This window comes from Prinia subflava, chromosome 1, assembly GCF_021018805.1.
Source record: "Prinia subflava isolate CZ2003 ecotype Zambia chromosome 1, Cam_Psub_1.2, whole genome shotgun sequence".
NCBI lineage: Eukaryota > Metazoa > Chordata > Aves > Passeriformes > Cisticolidae > Prinia > Prinia subflava.
In genome coordinates this window covers 133,021,952-133,038,612 of record NC_086247.1, presented here as the reverse complement: position 1 = coordinate 133,038,612, position 16,661 = coordinate 133,021,952, and the positions used below count along the sequence as shown (strand labels likewise).

At 35.8% G+C, this 16,661-nt stretch overlaps 1 protein-coding gene across 1 annotated transcript in view; it reads left to right on the top strand.

The window, feature by feature from the left end:
- Positions 1 to 16,661, top strand: part of ITGA8 (integrin subunit alpha 8) — a 114,614-nt gene that overhangs the window by 42,222 nt on the left and 55,731 nt on the right. The window contains exons 14-20 of the mRNA XM_063412969.1: positions 1,676 to 1,721; positions 3,593 to 3,700; positions 10,518 to 10,573; positions 11,096 to 11,250; positions 12,399 to 12,536; positions 13,010 to 13,077; positions 14,027 to 14,174. Of these exons, the coding sequence (XP_063269039.1) occupies positions 1,676 to 1,721; positions 3,593 to 3,700; positions 10,518 to 10,573; positions 11,096 to 11,250; positions 12,399 to 12,536; positions 13,010 to 13,077; positions 14,027 to 14,174 (719 nt within the window). The remainder of the gene's footprint in view (positions 1 to 1,675; positions 1,722 to 3,592; positions 3,701 to 10,517; positions 10,574 to 11,095; positions 11,251 to 12,398; positions 12,537 to 13,009; positions 13,078 to 14,026; positions 14,175 to 16,661) is intronic.

Below are 16,661 nucleotides of genomic sequence, written 5' to 3'. Positions count from 1 at the left end.
AACCTCACCAAATACAAAACTCACAAAAAAACCTTCAAACACAAGCAAAATGAAAATCAACAAAATATTAAATCCTTAGGGAGTTTACTATGGGTGCCATTGTAAGTGAGCTGTCAGGAAAAGTTCTGGTTTTGTGTGGTACAGCCTTCATGGTGATGGCTTTGTCTCAATTAGTTGTTTATTTAAGAGGAAAACATCTTTAGGTTTTGGTACTGTGGGCAAGTTGTCTATAACAGCTACTAAAGAATACAAGGCACAAATGTCCCAAAAAGGAGATAAAAAGATTTATTTTCTTCTGCTATTTAAAGTGTTCCTGACCCTGAAACATATTTCTCTAAGGCCAATGAAATTAGAAAAATGTAAATGTACAAAAAGAGGATCAGACTAATAAACTGTCCGTGCTGCTCCTATTAGGACATTAATTAATGGAACTCAGTGAAGGACTGGCTGTTGCCCATGTGAAGTATTTGTTTAAACTTTTTTGTGAAACCCTGATCATCTGAAAGGCAGAGGAGCACTAGAAAATACACTGCCAGCCCTGGACCAAACTCATCCAGATAATTAACATCAAAGCTTGGTATTTGCGTCATGCTCAATGACTTCAGGGCTTCTTAAGCAAACCACTGCTCCAACTATAGAAGCAGCAAGTAAGGTTTGTTTACAAGCCTAAGTACTCATTTAATTAACTTACTTAGATAAATTTAGGTTGCCAGTCCTGTACCACTGCAAGGTCTGTTGTGAGGCTCAGTTTTCTGAATTGGATACATGCCAGTCATGTTGAATGATTGCCATAGTGGAGTGAAAGCTGTGCCCAGATGGACACTGCGGGCTTCGAAAATGAAACAAAGCTCTTTCTAAAGGCAGAGGCAGCAAGAAAGTTGATCCTTTTATTTCATGGCTTGGCTTCATTTTTTCTCCAGCAGGCCTGAATGGATCCAGCAAGCCAGTCTGGATCTTTCCAGAGAGCACTGTGTGGGGACTCCAGGCAAAATGAGGAAACATTCTGGCCCAGGCCAATGACCATTGACAAATACATGCCCAAGTCCCAGTGTAGTGCTTGTGTTGTTGACTCCATCTGTCAGGGAAGATGACAGCTTTAGATGGATAACTGTTGTAAGCCCTAGCACCTATTGCTGCAATGCTGGAAACATTAGAAGCTATCAAATCAGCCTTCCTCTGACCTGGCATTGTATTTATTTGCACAGAGATGTAATGCCTAAATTAATGAACAAATTACTTAAAACACAAAGCAGAATGGAAGGATTGTCAGGAAGGAACACCATAAAGTTTCAACATGACTTACATGAAACTGGCAAGAAATTGTTTTGCAGCTCTTCATTTAATGGACAGTTAAGAATTTGGGATAAAATGCATAGAGTTTAATGGCATTTTTCCCCCTATGATACAGGTTGGAGAGAAGTGAGATCGTGAAGTGGGTAACCTTGTGTTAAATAGTTTGGTATTTACTGGTTACAACTGAGACATTTATGACACCATCTCTGGCATCTGAAATGTTTTATTTCAGGTATGCTTGTGAAGAGAACTACTTAGAAAGAAATTATCGTATTTGTTTTAAGTTACTGCAGTGTTAATGTAAATAATCTAATTTATGATGGGAAAAAAAAGTTGGAGAGATTTCTGTATAGCTATTCTAAAACCATTTTGGTTTTTCCAGATTTAATTGTGGGTGCATTTGGAGCTGGAAAAGCAGTTGTTTACAGGTATGTGGTAAATACAATGGATTTGATCTTTTACATCTCCTTTGGTGGGAGATGTTAAAATTAAAAAATGTCATATTCCTGATTCCCTGTTGCAGTGTGTAAATGTAGTTGTTAGAGATGCTAAATTAAACATCTTGTGAGGAACAAATGCTTTTCTTCCATGCTCTAAACCTGTAATTTTCAATTAAAATTTCCATGCTTAGGCTTAGTTCAAGCAGCTTCTGGAATGTTTGACTCTCCAATTAATTTTAAATAATAAATTTAAAAGGCATGGCATTGAAAATTAACTTCTTTCCTGGGGAAATGGTGCTAATAAGAGATTTTAAAGTGGGCAGTCTTCAGAGATTGTGTTTGTTAAGACATGAACCATTTATTGAAAATAAACACTGCTACTTTTAGCCTCAGCTAAAAAAATACACAAAATCCCATTTTACAAAACAAAAAAAAAGTGGCTGACTATGAAATTTCACTAAATGCACTTTCTGATTAGATGTAAAATTTAAAACTACCAAATACATAAACATTTACATAAAATCTGCTAATGCTCTCTTAGTCCAGCCATGCTGACAGCTCATTTCATTTAAGTATTCACCATCCATTGCCACAACAATGTAGTCATATTTCTGATTCCTGTCTGGCTTCTTGTTGTCTGTATTCCCAACAGCACCTGACTGAGAAAAGGCATGTTCTGCTTCCCAACTGAATGTTTGTGACAGCACAAGAACTTTGTAAAACAGGAATGTTAGCTTAACTCATCTAACACTGTAGGTGCAGTGGGCAGACCTGATTTTCCTACTGCGCTATGTAAGAATCATGCAAATACTTTGCAATGCCATGAGTGACTGCAGGGATGAACCATAGAAGAATTAGATCCACTCTGTATTTTCAATAACGATATAATGTGTTCTATTTAATTTAAGAAAGTGAACAGCAAGAGGCCATTTCCTGGCCAGAATATATCAAATATGCAACTTGCCATACTGTTGAAATAGAATTTTATTGCTGAAATTTTCTAGGCAAAAAAGGTTTTCCCTGTTGCACAGAAGTGAAGAGAGTAATTTTATTTCTTAATGTCTTGCTGAAGTAATATAAAGAAGTAATCATAAAAGCTCAGATGTGGATTAAAATATCAGGAAAGTTAGAAAACTGGGATTATGTAAGTTACTTTAAATAGTATTGCTTTCTTAAAACAGAATCTGTGTACATAGTTGTTATTTTTTTGTCTTCTAAACTGCTTGCAGTAATAGATTATCTCATCACTTAATAACAGCTTCAGAGGGATGGTTTCCGTCACCAAAACTATATAATCATGTACTCAGCACAATTTACTGATGACTATTCCTGGTTTACAAAATCAGTTGTCTCAAGAAATGTCAGACAGAGTTTACTTCATTATTGGCCCAAGATAGTCTACTTCAACTTTAACCAAATCATGTTTATTTTTTTAAGAGTCTTAAAACAGACATAGTAAGTCTGACTGTGTCATTATTAATGGAGACAGTACAAAAGAAATCTGCAAATGGCCAGAGAACTGCTGTAAAACCCAAAAAGGCAAACTCTGTCCCTTTGAGAAAACTCAGTGTGATGAAATGTGTCTGATGTGCCTCAGTCCTGGGGCACATCTGTTGCTTAACCATAGGATACTGTTTCCGTGATGTGTTGACATGTGATTTTTTTTGTGAATCTCAGTAGGATTCTGGAGGAAAAAGAAAAAGGGTTCTTTTGGCTATGAGCACCACTATAAAATTGTGTTCTCCCAAGTAACCCTACATCTCTGGCATCTTTGCAGCCAACTCAGTTTTTTCACTGCTGCAGCTTAGGTACTAATGTGCTCCTTTCTGAATGTGGTGAACCTTATTTTTATCCCCCAGAGCCAGACCTGTTGTGACAGTGAGTGCTGATCTTATTCTGAACCCCACGATTGTGAATCCAGACAATAAAACCTGTCAGCTCCCCAGCTCTCAGCTTTTGGTGGCCTGGTAAGTCCATGATTACTCCGTATCCTCTTTCTCAAATAACTTCCTGTTCCTTAATATTATTGCAACTCTTTGTTGAACATGTTTGAAGTTAAAAATGTTGAAACATGCTCTGAGCACAACAAAAGTCCCCTACATCGAAATTTTTTTTTGTTATTTTCCAAATAGCAGATTGTCTAACTAACCATGGTAGCTAAAAGTTGAGTCCTTTGATACACTGAGTCTCCTTCTGCATAGGAGGATGCTCAAGTGTCTGTTAGGGTTAAGCTGCAAAGTTATATGCAGTGTTTAGATGAATGAAACATGAAACAGCTAAAACAGACAAAACACATAATCATCTTTTGTTGACAAAATGTAAAAGTGCAAGTGATGCAGAACTGGTGGGCCCACCATTTTCTGTTGCGGAAAGACAGATCTTACTCCTTTTTAGAAGAGAGAAGGTATCTGGCTGGCCATCCTGAAAGAAGTTGACAGGATGCTGTTTCTGGCTGTCTTTGGTCAGAGGAAACGGTTTTTTAGCACATCACGCAGGACAGGGTTTCAATCATCCTTAAATGAAACCCTTAACCACAGTAGCATTTAACTTTGAACAGGAAAAAAAAAAACAGCATAAAAAGCCTTGAAGCTAATTAAAACAATTTAAGATCAGTTACAAGTACAAAATGCTTGCAGGACATTTGGAAGCTATCTAATAGCATGTAACACCACATAAAGGCACGTTTACTGCTCTAGAAAAAAGTCACTTTGAAAGGACCCCAGGAACAGTTGACAAAAGAGGCTATTACAAATACATAAAATACTGTTTAAAAGTGGAAATCATAACAAATGAGGAAACTAAAATCAAAACAGAGCATAAACACGTGCAAGTTGAATATAAAACAGTAGTAACCCTTGCCAGAAAGACTGTGAGCAACAGATTTCTAAGATGTAAAAACATTAGAAGCAGGAAGTCTGCCAGGACGTGGGCTGGAGAAAACAATATTAAGGTGTAAAGAAGGACTGCAGAAGATAACATGAATGCAGAGATTTTGGACTGCTTTTAAATTGAAGATGGTCAGAGCATTTCCTCACATTGGAGACATTCTTTACAGGAGATGAGTCCTAAAAATAATCTCAAATGTAAGATTCAGCAAAAGAATTTTAAGAATTAATGGATAAATATGAACTGTAAAACATAATAATGAGAAGCAGTTCATTTAAGAGCCATGGAAGCTCTGATAAACTCTGATACACATAAACCAATAAATATGTGGGCTCCCAAAGCATCTGGAATGGGGTTGTCAAGAGATTTTCACTCTTGTGCTGTTCTTTTACACTTCATGGGACTTCTCATATTTTATATCATGTTCCTCATTTATACATCCAGTGTAGAAAATTTCCCATCTACATGGCAATGTAGAAGGCACTTGGTGGAACTACTCAATCCCAGAACTTTACAAAGCTTTGGCCTTTGGATTTTTTTGATTCAATTATCTTTTGTTTGAACGTTTAATGTAAAAAAAATTTTAAATACTTGACACTTAGCTGAAGCATGCTCATTGATCCAAATTATGTTGTTTCACAACGCCAGATTTTAAGAATTTTAAAAAATTCCTGATATCATAATGGGAAATATTTTGGAACCGTAACAATTAACAACAGGTATTGAAAGAAAAGGTGGGTTTTTGCACAAGAGGAAAAACATCTCTCTTAAAAAATATTCTTGTTCTGAGATATTGTTTGGAAAAGGAAGGAAGAAATGCATACTCCTTTAAGATATTTTTTTTTTCTTTTCATTTCCCCACTATAATAAGCCAGAAGTTTGGCTCATATCTACAAGAGTTTTAATAGGAGCATAATTTAATTTCTGTCTGCTTTATTCTAAAATACTATTCCCTAAAGATTTAGTTCATGTTATGAAATGACTGAAGAGCAGCTGCTTTTTTCCACATTGTAATTTTTTTCCTTAGTTGATATAAGCTTGTATTGTACATATGAAAACAATTAGTAGGGAAACTCCAACAGGCAAAGAATTCCTCAGTCCCATGGGACAGATTTCTGTACCTCTTAGCCAGCTGTGCAACTTGTATAAAACTCTGCTGACTGACACTGCAAAATTAGAATGAAAGGAAACCTCCTACCAGAAAAGTTTCAGGAAGTATGTGTGCATGAATAATGTGGATTATTGTACCTTTCCAAGTATTAGGAAAATATTATTTCTGCCATGATATAAATTGCAAAGCTGAAGCAGCAGAGGAAACATGCTCAAAAAGTCATTTTTATGCACAGCTCAAAGAGAACCATCCTAAACTTCTAGAAACACATAATTCATTCTCTGCTGCATGCAAAATGGGGCTGTTTCTGAGTTCCCAATACTAACAAATCTATAAAAAATTTTGCAACTTTGAAGGTATTAAAGAACATAGAAAAGGACTTTTTTTTCCCCTAAGTGTGAAAGACTCAAGTTAATATATGTAAAAAGAGGTAAATTAATTAAAGATTTTCATTTTTCAAAACCTCTTTCCACATCATGTGATTTATTATGTTCAAGATTGGATTCTAGCTGTCAGCAGGTCTAATTTACTGGTATTTTTATTACCATTTGATGTTTGATTACCCACTAGCTACCTCATGTATTTGTTCTTAAATTGCATCTACAAAAGTTTTTACTCACCTCCCACTAATTTAAGGTGAATATTGTTAATTCTGTTTTGTAGAGGAGCAGTAAGTCAGAGAAGTTACCTGACTTACCAAAAGTTGCGTAGAAGTGTCCAATCGTGATAAAAATCTATTTGTAGAATAGATTTGCTATATATATTTTATATTTCTATTTTTATATTTGTAGGCTATTTTTTATTTGCAAGTGCTTTTCAGGTTTGAATGTCTGATTTGAGATCTGCGTTGTAAACTATCCACCTTCTGTAAACCCACTAAAACCAGAAGCAGAGTGCTTGAAATTTCTGATCTTTGAGTTCCTACTATAAAAGTACTTCAAAAAAAAAGAAGCTCATTTATCTCCAAATTTCTTACTGTTAAAGTAGTAATAAAATATTCATGATTTGGAGTCAGCTAGATTCAGTAAATAAGACATTTCTACATATCCTTTAAAAAAAGCTGAATACAAAATTCCTACCAAAGATATAAACCCCCAAAATAATATTTCAGCCTTTCCTAGCTGCATAGGTTAGACTGTGTTTCTGCTTTTGCTCCTTTCTACTGCTAGTATTTTCTTTTCTCATTGACCTAATTTGAAAGAGGATGTGATTGGTGCCCCATGGATATGGACACAGGGGCCAATGTTGAGATGAATTTGTGTGAGATTTTCCAGAGACTCTTGGCAGCCTGACTCCATGGGTTGGATAGCAAAGCAAGTGGCCAAGAGTCAGAAGACAGATACCTCACTTCTCAAGGGCTGGTCAAAGGGGGGTAGGCAGTGGTGTCAGGTGCTACCAACTACTGTACACCTGAGTTGCTGTACAGGAGACCTCTGTGCCAGGTTTTAGCTTCAGTAGCCCTAGAGACATCCAAAGGGCAGTCACTTGATTTATCTAGCAGCCCTAGTGCTACTGCAGCCTGGATATGTGATGTAGCTTAGCCATGAGATGCCTTCAGCATTAAAACTGTGTGTTGGTCACTGGATTAGTCTTTGCCATAGCAAAATCTAAATGCATGGCAAATATTAGAGCATCATAATAGAGGTGTATTGACTTGCTTTTACATAATGTACTTCAAAAGGAAACTGTTTAAAGGTCATTCATCAGTAGACAGTAACAGCTTCCTCTCTTCTGTGGAGGTTTGTGACCTTGGGGGTGGAGTATCAGCCTCACACAGAATGGAAGCCCATAGCATTAAAGCTTACATTGCATTTCTGCTAAGGTATTCTCCATTCCTTCTCTCCACCTGCAAACCTGGGCACTAAAGAAATTGTTAGCAATGACAAATGACATCTGGTAGGATCTGCTAATGCCATGCTTTTCACCTTCTGAAGTAAGTTTTCTGGTTTTTTTTCCAGCTGCTAGAGTAGCCAGACCAAAATAATTTCTTTTGGGTACTAAGTGTGGTCTAGAAAATATTATACATTAACTAACTTTTCACCACTTCTGGTGATATTAGGTAATTTTATTAGAGTTAACTTTTGAAGAGACTGCTCCCATCTGTGCCAAGAGTAGTTTTGAAGAAAGGAATATTTTCAAGCTTCTTGTTCTTGTAAAAATATTTCTGTCTACCTGAAGAACATAAAATTATTTTAAACAAACTGCTTTATTGCCCGAAGATTATCAGGAAAAGGTAGTGTGTTCAGTTTTAAGGCTTTCCCTCTATTTTGTACCTACAGTCAAATACTATTCAAAGCATAATCTCATAGTGATGACAGACACTGCAGAATAAATGTGATGTGGGGATCTCTTCAGAGAGGCAAGATTGACAGCACATAAAAAGTTCATATGCTTTAGGATGATGCACTATTTCCCATTTGTTTCTTACTTGCTGAAGTTTTCTTCCTTTGATTGTTAATTGTGTTGTTTGGTGATTGCTGCTACAAGAAAGCTCAAAAGCTCAGCTATTTTATTTCTCACTGTGCCTAGGAGTCAGATCTCAAATCTCTGAATTCTTTAGAATCCTGTCCTCTTATGTGGTCTGTCTTTCCCTCTGCTTTTCTTTTCCTTGATGCTAAAACATCCCTCAATATCTCCCCAGCATCTTCTTGTTGAAGTGATGAGTAAATCTAAATTCATCTAAGTTTGCAATTGAAATATTTGATGTCTTTTGCACTGTTTCTGAACTAAATAATAAAATCACAAATGTGTGGCAAAATTATGCTAAAACCGTAGTCTTTCCTCTTGTGTGGCTGGAGTATGGGAGATTATCCACTCCAAATTTTTGCCTTTTTGCTCTGCCATTCCCTTTTTGACATGCTCTGCCTGGAGTGGAAGGAATAAATCTTGGCTCTCAGAGTAATATCTAAAGAACATGACTTCAGTTATCAAATATATATGATGAATTATTCTGTTTATTGCAGTAAATAAAACATACACTGACATTGTTCTGTTTAACAAGTAAAGCATTCCAAGTTGCATTTTAGAATGCAACCTCTGTTCAAACATGATAGGGCAAAATTTATATCATTCCTCCAAAGCAAGATAACTAAGTTTAATAAAATGGCAGCTCTTGAGTTTACATTTGAGGAAATACACTTTTATACTCTGACATGTGCGACTGACCTGTGAAGTCTGATGTCTAAATTGCATTTATGGAATTACACAAGATTTCCTCATTTTTGTTGTTTTGTCCTCGGGTATTTGGAAATAATTGGTTCTTCATGTATAACTCATAATTGTAAAGAAATAGGAATATGAATAAATTTGCAATTTCTGCATGGACTGGAAAGTCATTTGAAGGCTAAAGTTCAGCAGAGATTAATGGCATTATGCCATCCTTGTTCCCCAATAAGTAATGATGCTTTTTTTTCCAAGAAAAAGATTTTTCATCAAGGTCATGAGAGTGACACATATCCCAGACGTAGCAGTTTCATTATATCTGTCAGAAGAAAGGAACATGCAATTAGAATGTTATGTTAACGTTATGTTAGTGGTTTTGTATCCACTGCATAGGAACATTAGTATGCAGTATAACAGTAGTAAGGAGATCAAGATCAATTAATAATGCAAATATTTTTATTTAACTCAAGCTGATTTTAATGCTGACCTACAATTTGTTGTCCATATACAAACTAAGACATTTATGAAGCCATGAAAATTCTCTTTAAGAATGATTGGTAACCAGAAACACTTGCAAGAATCTTTCACCTGAGCAATTTTGTTACATTATACAGGATTTCATTAGGAATTATGGAATGCAGAACTAAGTCTGTGTGGCAGATGACAGCAGAAATCAAAAATCAAGAACATCATTCCAGTAACAGATTTCTTGTTTTGCCACTTGTCAGGAAAACTATAAAAGGCTTCCCCTATCAGTTGTTGAGTATAACTGCACATTTGTTGCCAGTCTTACACAGAAATACTTTTTATGGGAAAAGACTTACCTATGGCTGAGGTGACATTTATATTGTTATAGTTGTGATGTATTTCTAGGCTCAAAAGAGCTTGCTGTACATTCAGAACAGGCAAATTAAAAACAATTAACTTATGATGTGTTGCTTTTTGTGGAATGCATTGCTTTAGTGTACTAGATAAAGAACATGAATCACCAGTTTCTCTGTGCTTTGGTTTAGGTCATGTAAGTGCCACTTTCTGCAAAACTTAATAAAGGCAATGCAGTTGGGTTAGTCTAATGCCACAAAAATAGAACAATTTAGGTTTTATGTTTGGAATTCATTATAGCCTGTTGAAATAATGAAAATCTTACAGTAATGCCAGTGAAACACATTGGTATCCTGAGTGATTTAATTTGCTGGAAAACAGCTTGAGCATTGACAACATGGGCTAAGATTTTTCTGATTTGACCAGATGATGAACCAGAAAAGATTTCTACAGACAGCCTGCTCCAAAGGTGGTTTGCTGAACTTCAGAATAAAGAACCCAGCTTTGGCAATATTATTGGAAGGGTCATCATGGGCTCTCTCAAGAACTACTGGGACCATATGGGAGAATCTTCTCCATAGCTTTGCCAGGAATTATTCATAGACTATCTTCTCTTATTATTAGTGAAGCCTAGGAGACTTCCTGACTTAATTAGGGAATATCATAGGTAGCTAGATACCATCTCAGTTAATGTCTTTTTAAGCAAAATGAAAATAAAACATAAAAAATATTACTTCAGAACTGCTGATTCCCAGGTCAGTCCATTTTCTAATAATGAATTACTTCTATTTTTTTATATGTAGCTTTACTGTAAGAGTCTGCACAGATTTTGAAGGTCAAAGTATTTCAGATGAGATAGGTAAGAAATGTTTTCTATTCATAGAATTTACCGTGTCCTGCTCCATTTCAGATGTATCTTTTTCCTACACTTGGAAAGACATTAGGAGTGAGATCCTCCTAAGGCAAGAAAATGAAGTTTTAAAAAAAGTATTTGTGTATGTGTATGTGTATGTGTATATATATATATATGTAAACACAAACATTTTATTACTCACTTAGAGGATTTTTGTTTCAGATTTAGTCATTTTCTAAATAAAACAAAGAATATAACTTGTTGGAGAATGTCCTGTTTTGCAAAAAAAAAAAAAAAAAGAGACAGAAGTCCTGTACACATATGATCTTTCAGTGAAACAAGAATGGTTAAATTACACATCTTGCATAATTTGGATCAAAACCTAGTGGCTTTTAGACAGGCACTTACAACATGGATTAATTATTCTTGGAAGACTTGCTTAGGTTAATTAGTTGTAATACATAATTAATTCTTTACTATTTTCCTTCTGTTAAATCAATCACTAATTTATTTATTTGTATCCTTTAGTACTGAAAGGTGAATTACAATTAGATTCATTGAAACAGAAAGGAGCTGTTAGGAGGACCCTCTTCTTTGATTACCATCAGCCACATCACTACTTCTCCATTGTGATGGAAAGACAGAAACAACTCCATTGCCAGGACTTCCTTGTTTATCTCAGAGTAAGCTGTTTAAAATATTTTTGGTTTCCATCGTTGTTTCAGTACTACCAGGGATTTAAAGATAATAATAAAAAAGGAGTCACTGGAAAAAGAAGAATAATTTCCAAAATTACAGAAATGGGATACAATATTGACCTCCTCTGTATGTTCAGTATGTCCAGAGCATACTGCTACCTTGAAAAAATTCCCTCTGCAAATCTGTGGCTTTTGTCAATATAAGAATACATGAAAGACTGATTTTGAAGAGTGTAGAATTTCTCTGTGTAAAAATACATTCATTTCATACTCTTCTGGAAATTCTGATCAAATACTGCATCTTCTGATACAAAAATTCAAGATTGCTTTCTTTTTTTGGTATCCCTTTAATTTTTTAGTATTCACTGTGCAGTAATAAACTAATGGTAAATATCACACCAATTCAGGTTTATAAGATTTTAAGGGAGTCATACCAGAAATATTGGCCTAAAATTTTTACATTTTTAAAACTTTTTAAAAGATATTTTAAAATACTTTTAGAAAACTAAAATTGTGGAATTTAAGTTGTAAAGGAAAAAGGGTCAACACTTGCTCACTTGCAGGTGGAGTTACCTCATGCAATTGAAGTAGATTCCAAGTCTGAGCCAAGAGATACATTGAGAGGTGAAATAGGGAAGTTTCAAACACTAGATACGGACATATCTAGACAATAAAGATGGTTGAATTTTACAATTGCTAATTCTTATAAATCCTTGGTTATGGTACAAACCAGCAATATTACCTCCACAAATCCACACATGCCCTACCTCTATTTCAAAAGGAAGGGGGGCAGTAGCTGATAGGAGTTGGTTCTGTGTGTCTCTCTTAAACAGCTTCATTGTAGGCTAATGCTTTGAAAAATTTCTGAGTCTACTCAGCTCAGCCAGCTTCATCCAGATGTGGGGCTGTGGAGGCAATGTGTTCTGGGCATTCCTGTTACTGGTGAGTCACTTTGCTTTCCTAATGACACCACATACAGCCAAAATTTGGCCAGCATCTCTCAAAGAACCATGTCTTTACCTTCAATAAAGACCACATCTTTACCTTCAGAAGTCTGAATTTGTTGTCATACCATACCAACTGAAGTAAACATAGTAAACCATTGGTTTTTATTATGTGATTGTCACTCACAGGATGAAACAGAATTTAGAGATAAACTATCTCCCATCAATATAAACTTCAATTATAGTTTGGATGAGTCCAGTTTTGAAGATAGTTTGACTGTGAAGCCAATACTGAACTATTACCAGAAAAACTCACTAGCAGAGCAGGTATGAATTTTGCATGCCACATTTTCTGTATATAAACATGAAAGCATTTACAAATATTATGTGTGTCATCTTCCTTAAAAGAGAGTGTCACAGCCAGAAATTACACAACAGGAATTTAATTAACACAAATGTATATTGAATATAAATATAGAACCAACAGACTTTTCATGTATTTCCAAAACTTTTTTGTGCTCATAGTTATGATTGCCTTCTAGAATATGAAAGCCAAGTTAGTGTGGAAAAGGGCCTGAAGATTATATTGTTCTGCTAAGGACATATTTGACCATCTAAATAGTCTCCAACCTCCAATTACCATGTGAAAAGGAACTTACAGAGAGAAGAAAAAAAATTAATTCACTAAGGCAGTGCTAGTGGTATTTAAGACACTTGGGTTAGCAATATTTAATGAAGTGATTTAAACTTTGAGGCATGTTCTAACTGTATTATAATTTTTTTACTTTGCAATGATGCAGGCTTATATTCTGGTTGACTGTGGGGAGGACAACTTATGTATTCCTGACTTGCAACTTTCTGCAGTGCCGTAAGTTAAACAAAATAAATTGTTCTGTATATAAGAAAGTTCAGACTCTGCTAATTGTTGCAAAGAATGACGTACGTAGAACACAGTTCTGTTTTTTGTTGCAGCTAATCATTCTTACCTGATTTTCAGATTTTAATTTGTGCATCCATTTCAGCTATAAAACCAAGAAATAGAGAAATATACACTTGCAAACCACATTAATGATATTTAATGGTTATCATAGAAAATATAGTTTGCAGGTGTTTGTTAGGAGTGGTTCTAGTTCTTTGGAACCGAGATGAGACAAATTGTTGTTCATAGGGGGTTTCAAGTTTTTTTTATTTCAGTGTGGAGGTGACTTTGAACTTGGACACAGTTCTCCTGAATTCAACATACAGTGAATTAAATTGATCTCAAAATAAAATTTTCGAAACACGTCAATTGCTTCTCCTATGGAGGGAGAAACATGCCAAGCAGAACAAGAGGGGAATGTCTGAGAGTTACCTGACCCTCACCAGAATCAGTCTGTAGCTGTGAAACAAAATGGCACAGTGCCATTGCAATTCTCAGGAGAATTTCTGTCATTGTATTACAATGGACATGAGGAGAAAAACACCACTTTTGTGTCCTCCAGAAAACAATGCTGATGAGACCCCTGTGGCAAGTGATTCCTCCACTAAATACTTGTTGCTGTTTAGAAAGTAGTCAGGCTTTGAAATTTTATAGCAGTTACTTCCAAGTTTTGTGGTAGTCCATTTTGGCCACGGTGATGTTTTCTCTTGACCTCTTTTCTAGCCAGGTGCTGGTATACTTTTTCATGGGGTCATTTTTATAGAAAATGTTTTATTTTGTATTCACAGAGTATTTTCCAGAACAGATGCTCTGAGAGCCAAATGTCCTTCTGCTTTATTCATATGTAATTCATAATTGTGCATATTTTAACTCCTGACAAGTAGTATGTTCTGTACAGGGATACAGATCAGCTAATAATTGGAGAGGAAAACTGTGTCATGCTCATAATAAATCCAAGGAATGATGGAGAAGGAGCCTATGAAGCTGAGCTGCATATAAAGATTCCACCTGAAGCAGATTACACTGGGGTTGAACGCAACAACAAGGTAAAGTAAAATCAAAGTGTTAGCAATAATGAAGCAGACAACTGACAGCAAGGATAACTACATAGGCTGTACCAGCTGAAAGCAGCACATAAAGAGGTTCCTTTCAGGAAGGGGCATTCCATCAACTCTCAGTTATCCTTACGTGCACAGCCCAGGATAAAGATAAGCCATGCCTCCAAAAGATAGGAAGGACAGGACCATTCTGTTCAGACCCAGCACAAGTTCAACTCCTTCCCATTATCTTATTTATAATACTACACAAATACTGTCACATTTCTTCTAGGAATAGAGGTATTCACATAATTCAAATTTTGAACCAGTAAACAATACCAATAGCAGAAAGTAATGCTGCCAAATTCCCTTAGTCCTTCCAGCCTGGAATCCCATGGTACCAATTCCCAGCCAGAGTTAATGAGCCCTGCTGACCCCCAGACACTTGGACACTGCTGTCTCCTCTCACAACACACCAGTGTTTTACCATTATTAAGGGTGTCTCAGTCTCCAATATCATTATTGGACATTAACTGCAGTATAAACTTGACGAAGTTCCTTTTCCTTGTTGTCAATTCTTTTATGTTACGAATGGACCAAAAATGCAATTAAAATGTAAAATGTGCCAGTGTTCACAGAAGGACTAAAGTTGACTGAAGTCCTGCTGAGCTGTGCTGAACATGCAGTGTTTTTCCTTTTTGGATCTGTTTGTTTTTTAAGAGCAAAGATGAAACACTATCCTGCAAACAAGCAGAGTGTTCGTGTATTCTCTGTTGGACAGCAAGTCTGAATCGCCTCATCTGCACATGTATCTCCCAAGCTGTTGCAACATGAGCCTGCTTTTTTCTGTTAGTGCCTGGAATGTTCAAAAGGGCCTCAAGGGTGAGAGTGGGAGAAAGCAAGTTAATTTCCTTTCAGAAGGCAAATGTTTTTAAGGAAGTTGAAAGTAACTTACAAGGTATTTCCTTATTCTCCTTCTGTCAGTGACTTTATTAATGGGCTTCTAACCTAGTTTGAAAAAAATTACAAGAAGTAATGCTGTTATCAAAGATGATAGAAATTCTGTGCAACCTCACATCTCAGAAGTATATCTTAAAGACACCAGCCTTTTCCTACAGCCTGTTCCTTTTGTTCTTTTAGTAAAGCCTCTGTTTTTTGGACTGTAATCTACAAAACTAATATACTTAATATACTACAAACGGTTACCTTTTTTCTTCGTTCTTCTTTAGAAATCTTTCACTGTTCTTTTGGGCTTTACCAAGGTGTCAGAGGAGGCACTAATTCCAACACCTAAGCACGTATTAGCACATATCTGTTATTTCAAGGACGTGGGGGTGGGAGCAGGCAAGAGGCTGGACATGAGTTGGCAATGTGCACTCACAGCCCAGAAAGCCAAATGTGTCCTGGATTGTATCAGGCTTTCCAATATCTGAAGGGAGCCTAAAAGAAAGAGAGGGACTTCTTACATTAACATGTTGTGACAGGACAAGGGAGAATAAATTCAAACTGAAAGAAAGTAGGTTTAGATTAGATACTAAGAAAATTTCTTGGCTGTGAGGGTGGTGAGGCACTGGAACAGGTTGTCCAGGGAAGCTGTGGATGCCCCATCCCTCAAAATGTTTAAGACCTGGTTGAATAGAGCAACTTGGTCTAGTGGAAGGTGTCCCTGTCCACAACAGGAGAGGGTGGAACTAGATGATCTTTAAGGTCCCTCCCAATCCAAACTATTCTATGGTCTGGACCAGAGAAAAATCATTCAGAGCTTTTTACGATTTTAGGAAAAAGTTAATTTTATAGTGCCAACATGATAGACTCGAGGTGAAAGGAAGGAAAGAATACATGGGAGATCCTGGTGCTTTGGAAGAATAAAGAGAAGCAAGAATGGGCTGGGAAGGAGTTTTAAAGTTAGAATACTTTTTCTTTTGATGACAAAATTTTAAAAACCCAGGAAACACAATAAAACTACTACATTCTTTTCAGATTTTGGGGAAGGTAAAATGCCTTTCTGATAAATTAAATTCTGAATGCTTGTAGATTTGTAAAAAACTGCCTTCCTTTTGTCCACATTTACTAAGCTCACTCCCACACATAATTTATTTCATATTCTTTGCTTTTCATACTTACTCGATTCAAAAAGATGTCATGTTCTTTCTGAGAAGGATCAAAACATTAATCTTACTTTCTACATCATTTTGGTGTCTTTTTGCATTTCAAGGACCATTTTCACAAGGATTACAAATGGTATTGAAAGTAAGTTTATTCTTTCTATTGTTTTAAAATTGTAAATGTATATTTCTTAAAACTATGGTTTTTGCAATATTATGGTTCCATTAAGTAAAATAAAATATTAACTTCTAAGTGAATTTGAAAAAATATTGATACTGTAAATTTCCTCTAAAATTTTCTAAATGTAAATTCTTCTGTTACCAGGTTCTTAGGGGTCCAAATTCTTAGGGGTCATAGTATAAGTGAGCATAAATGAGAGGGACTCAATTC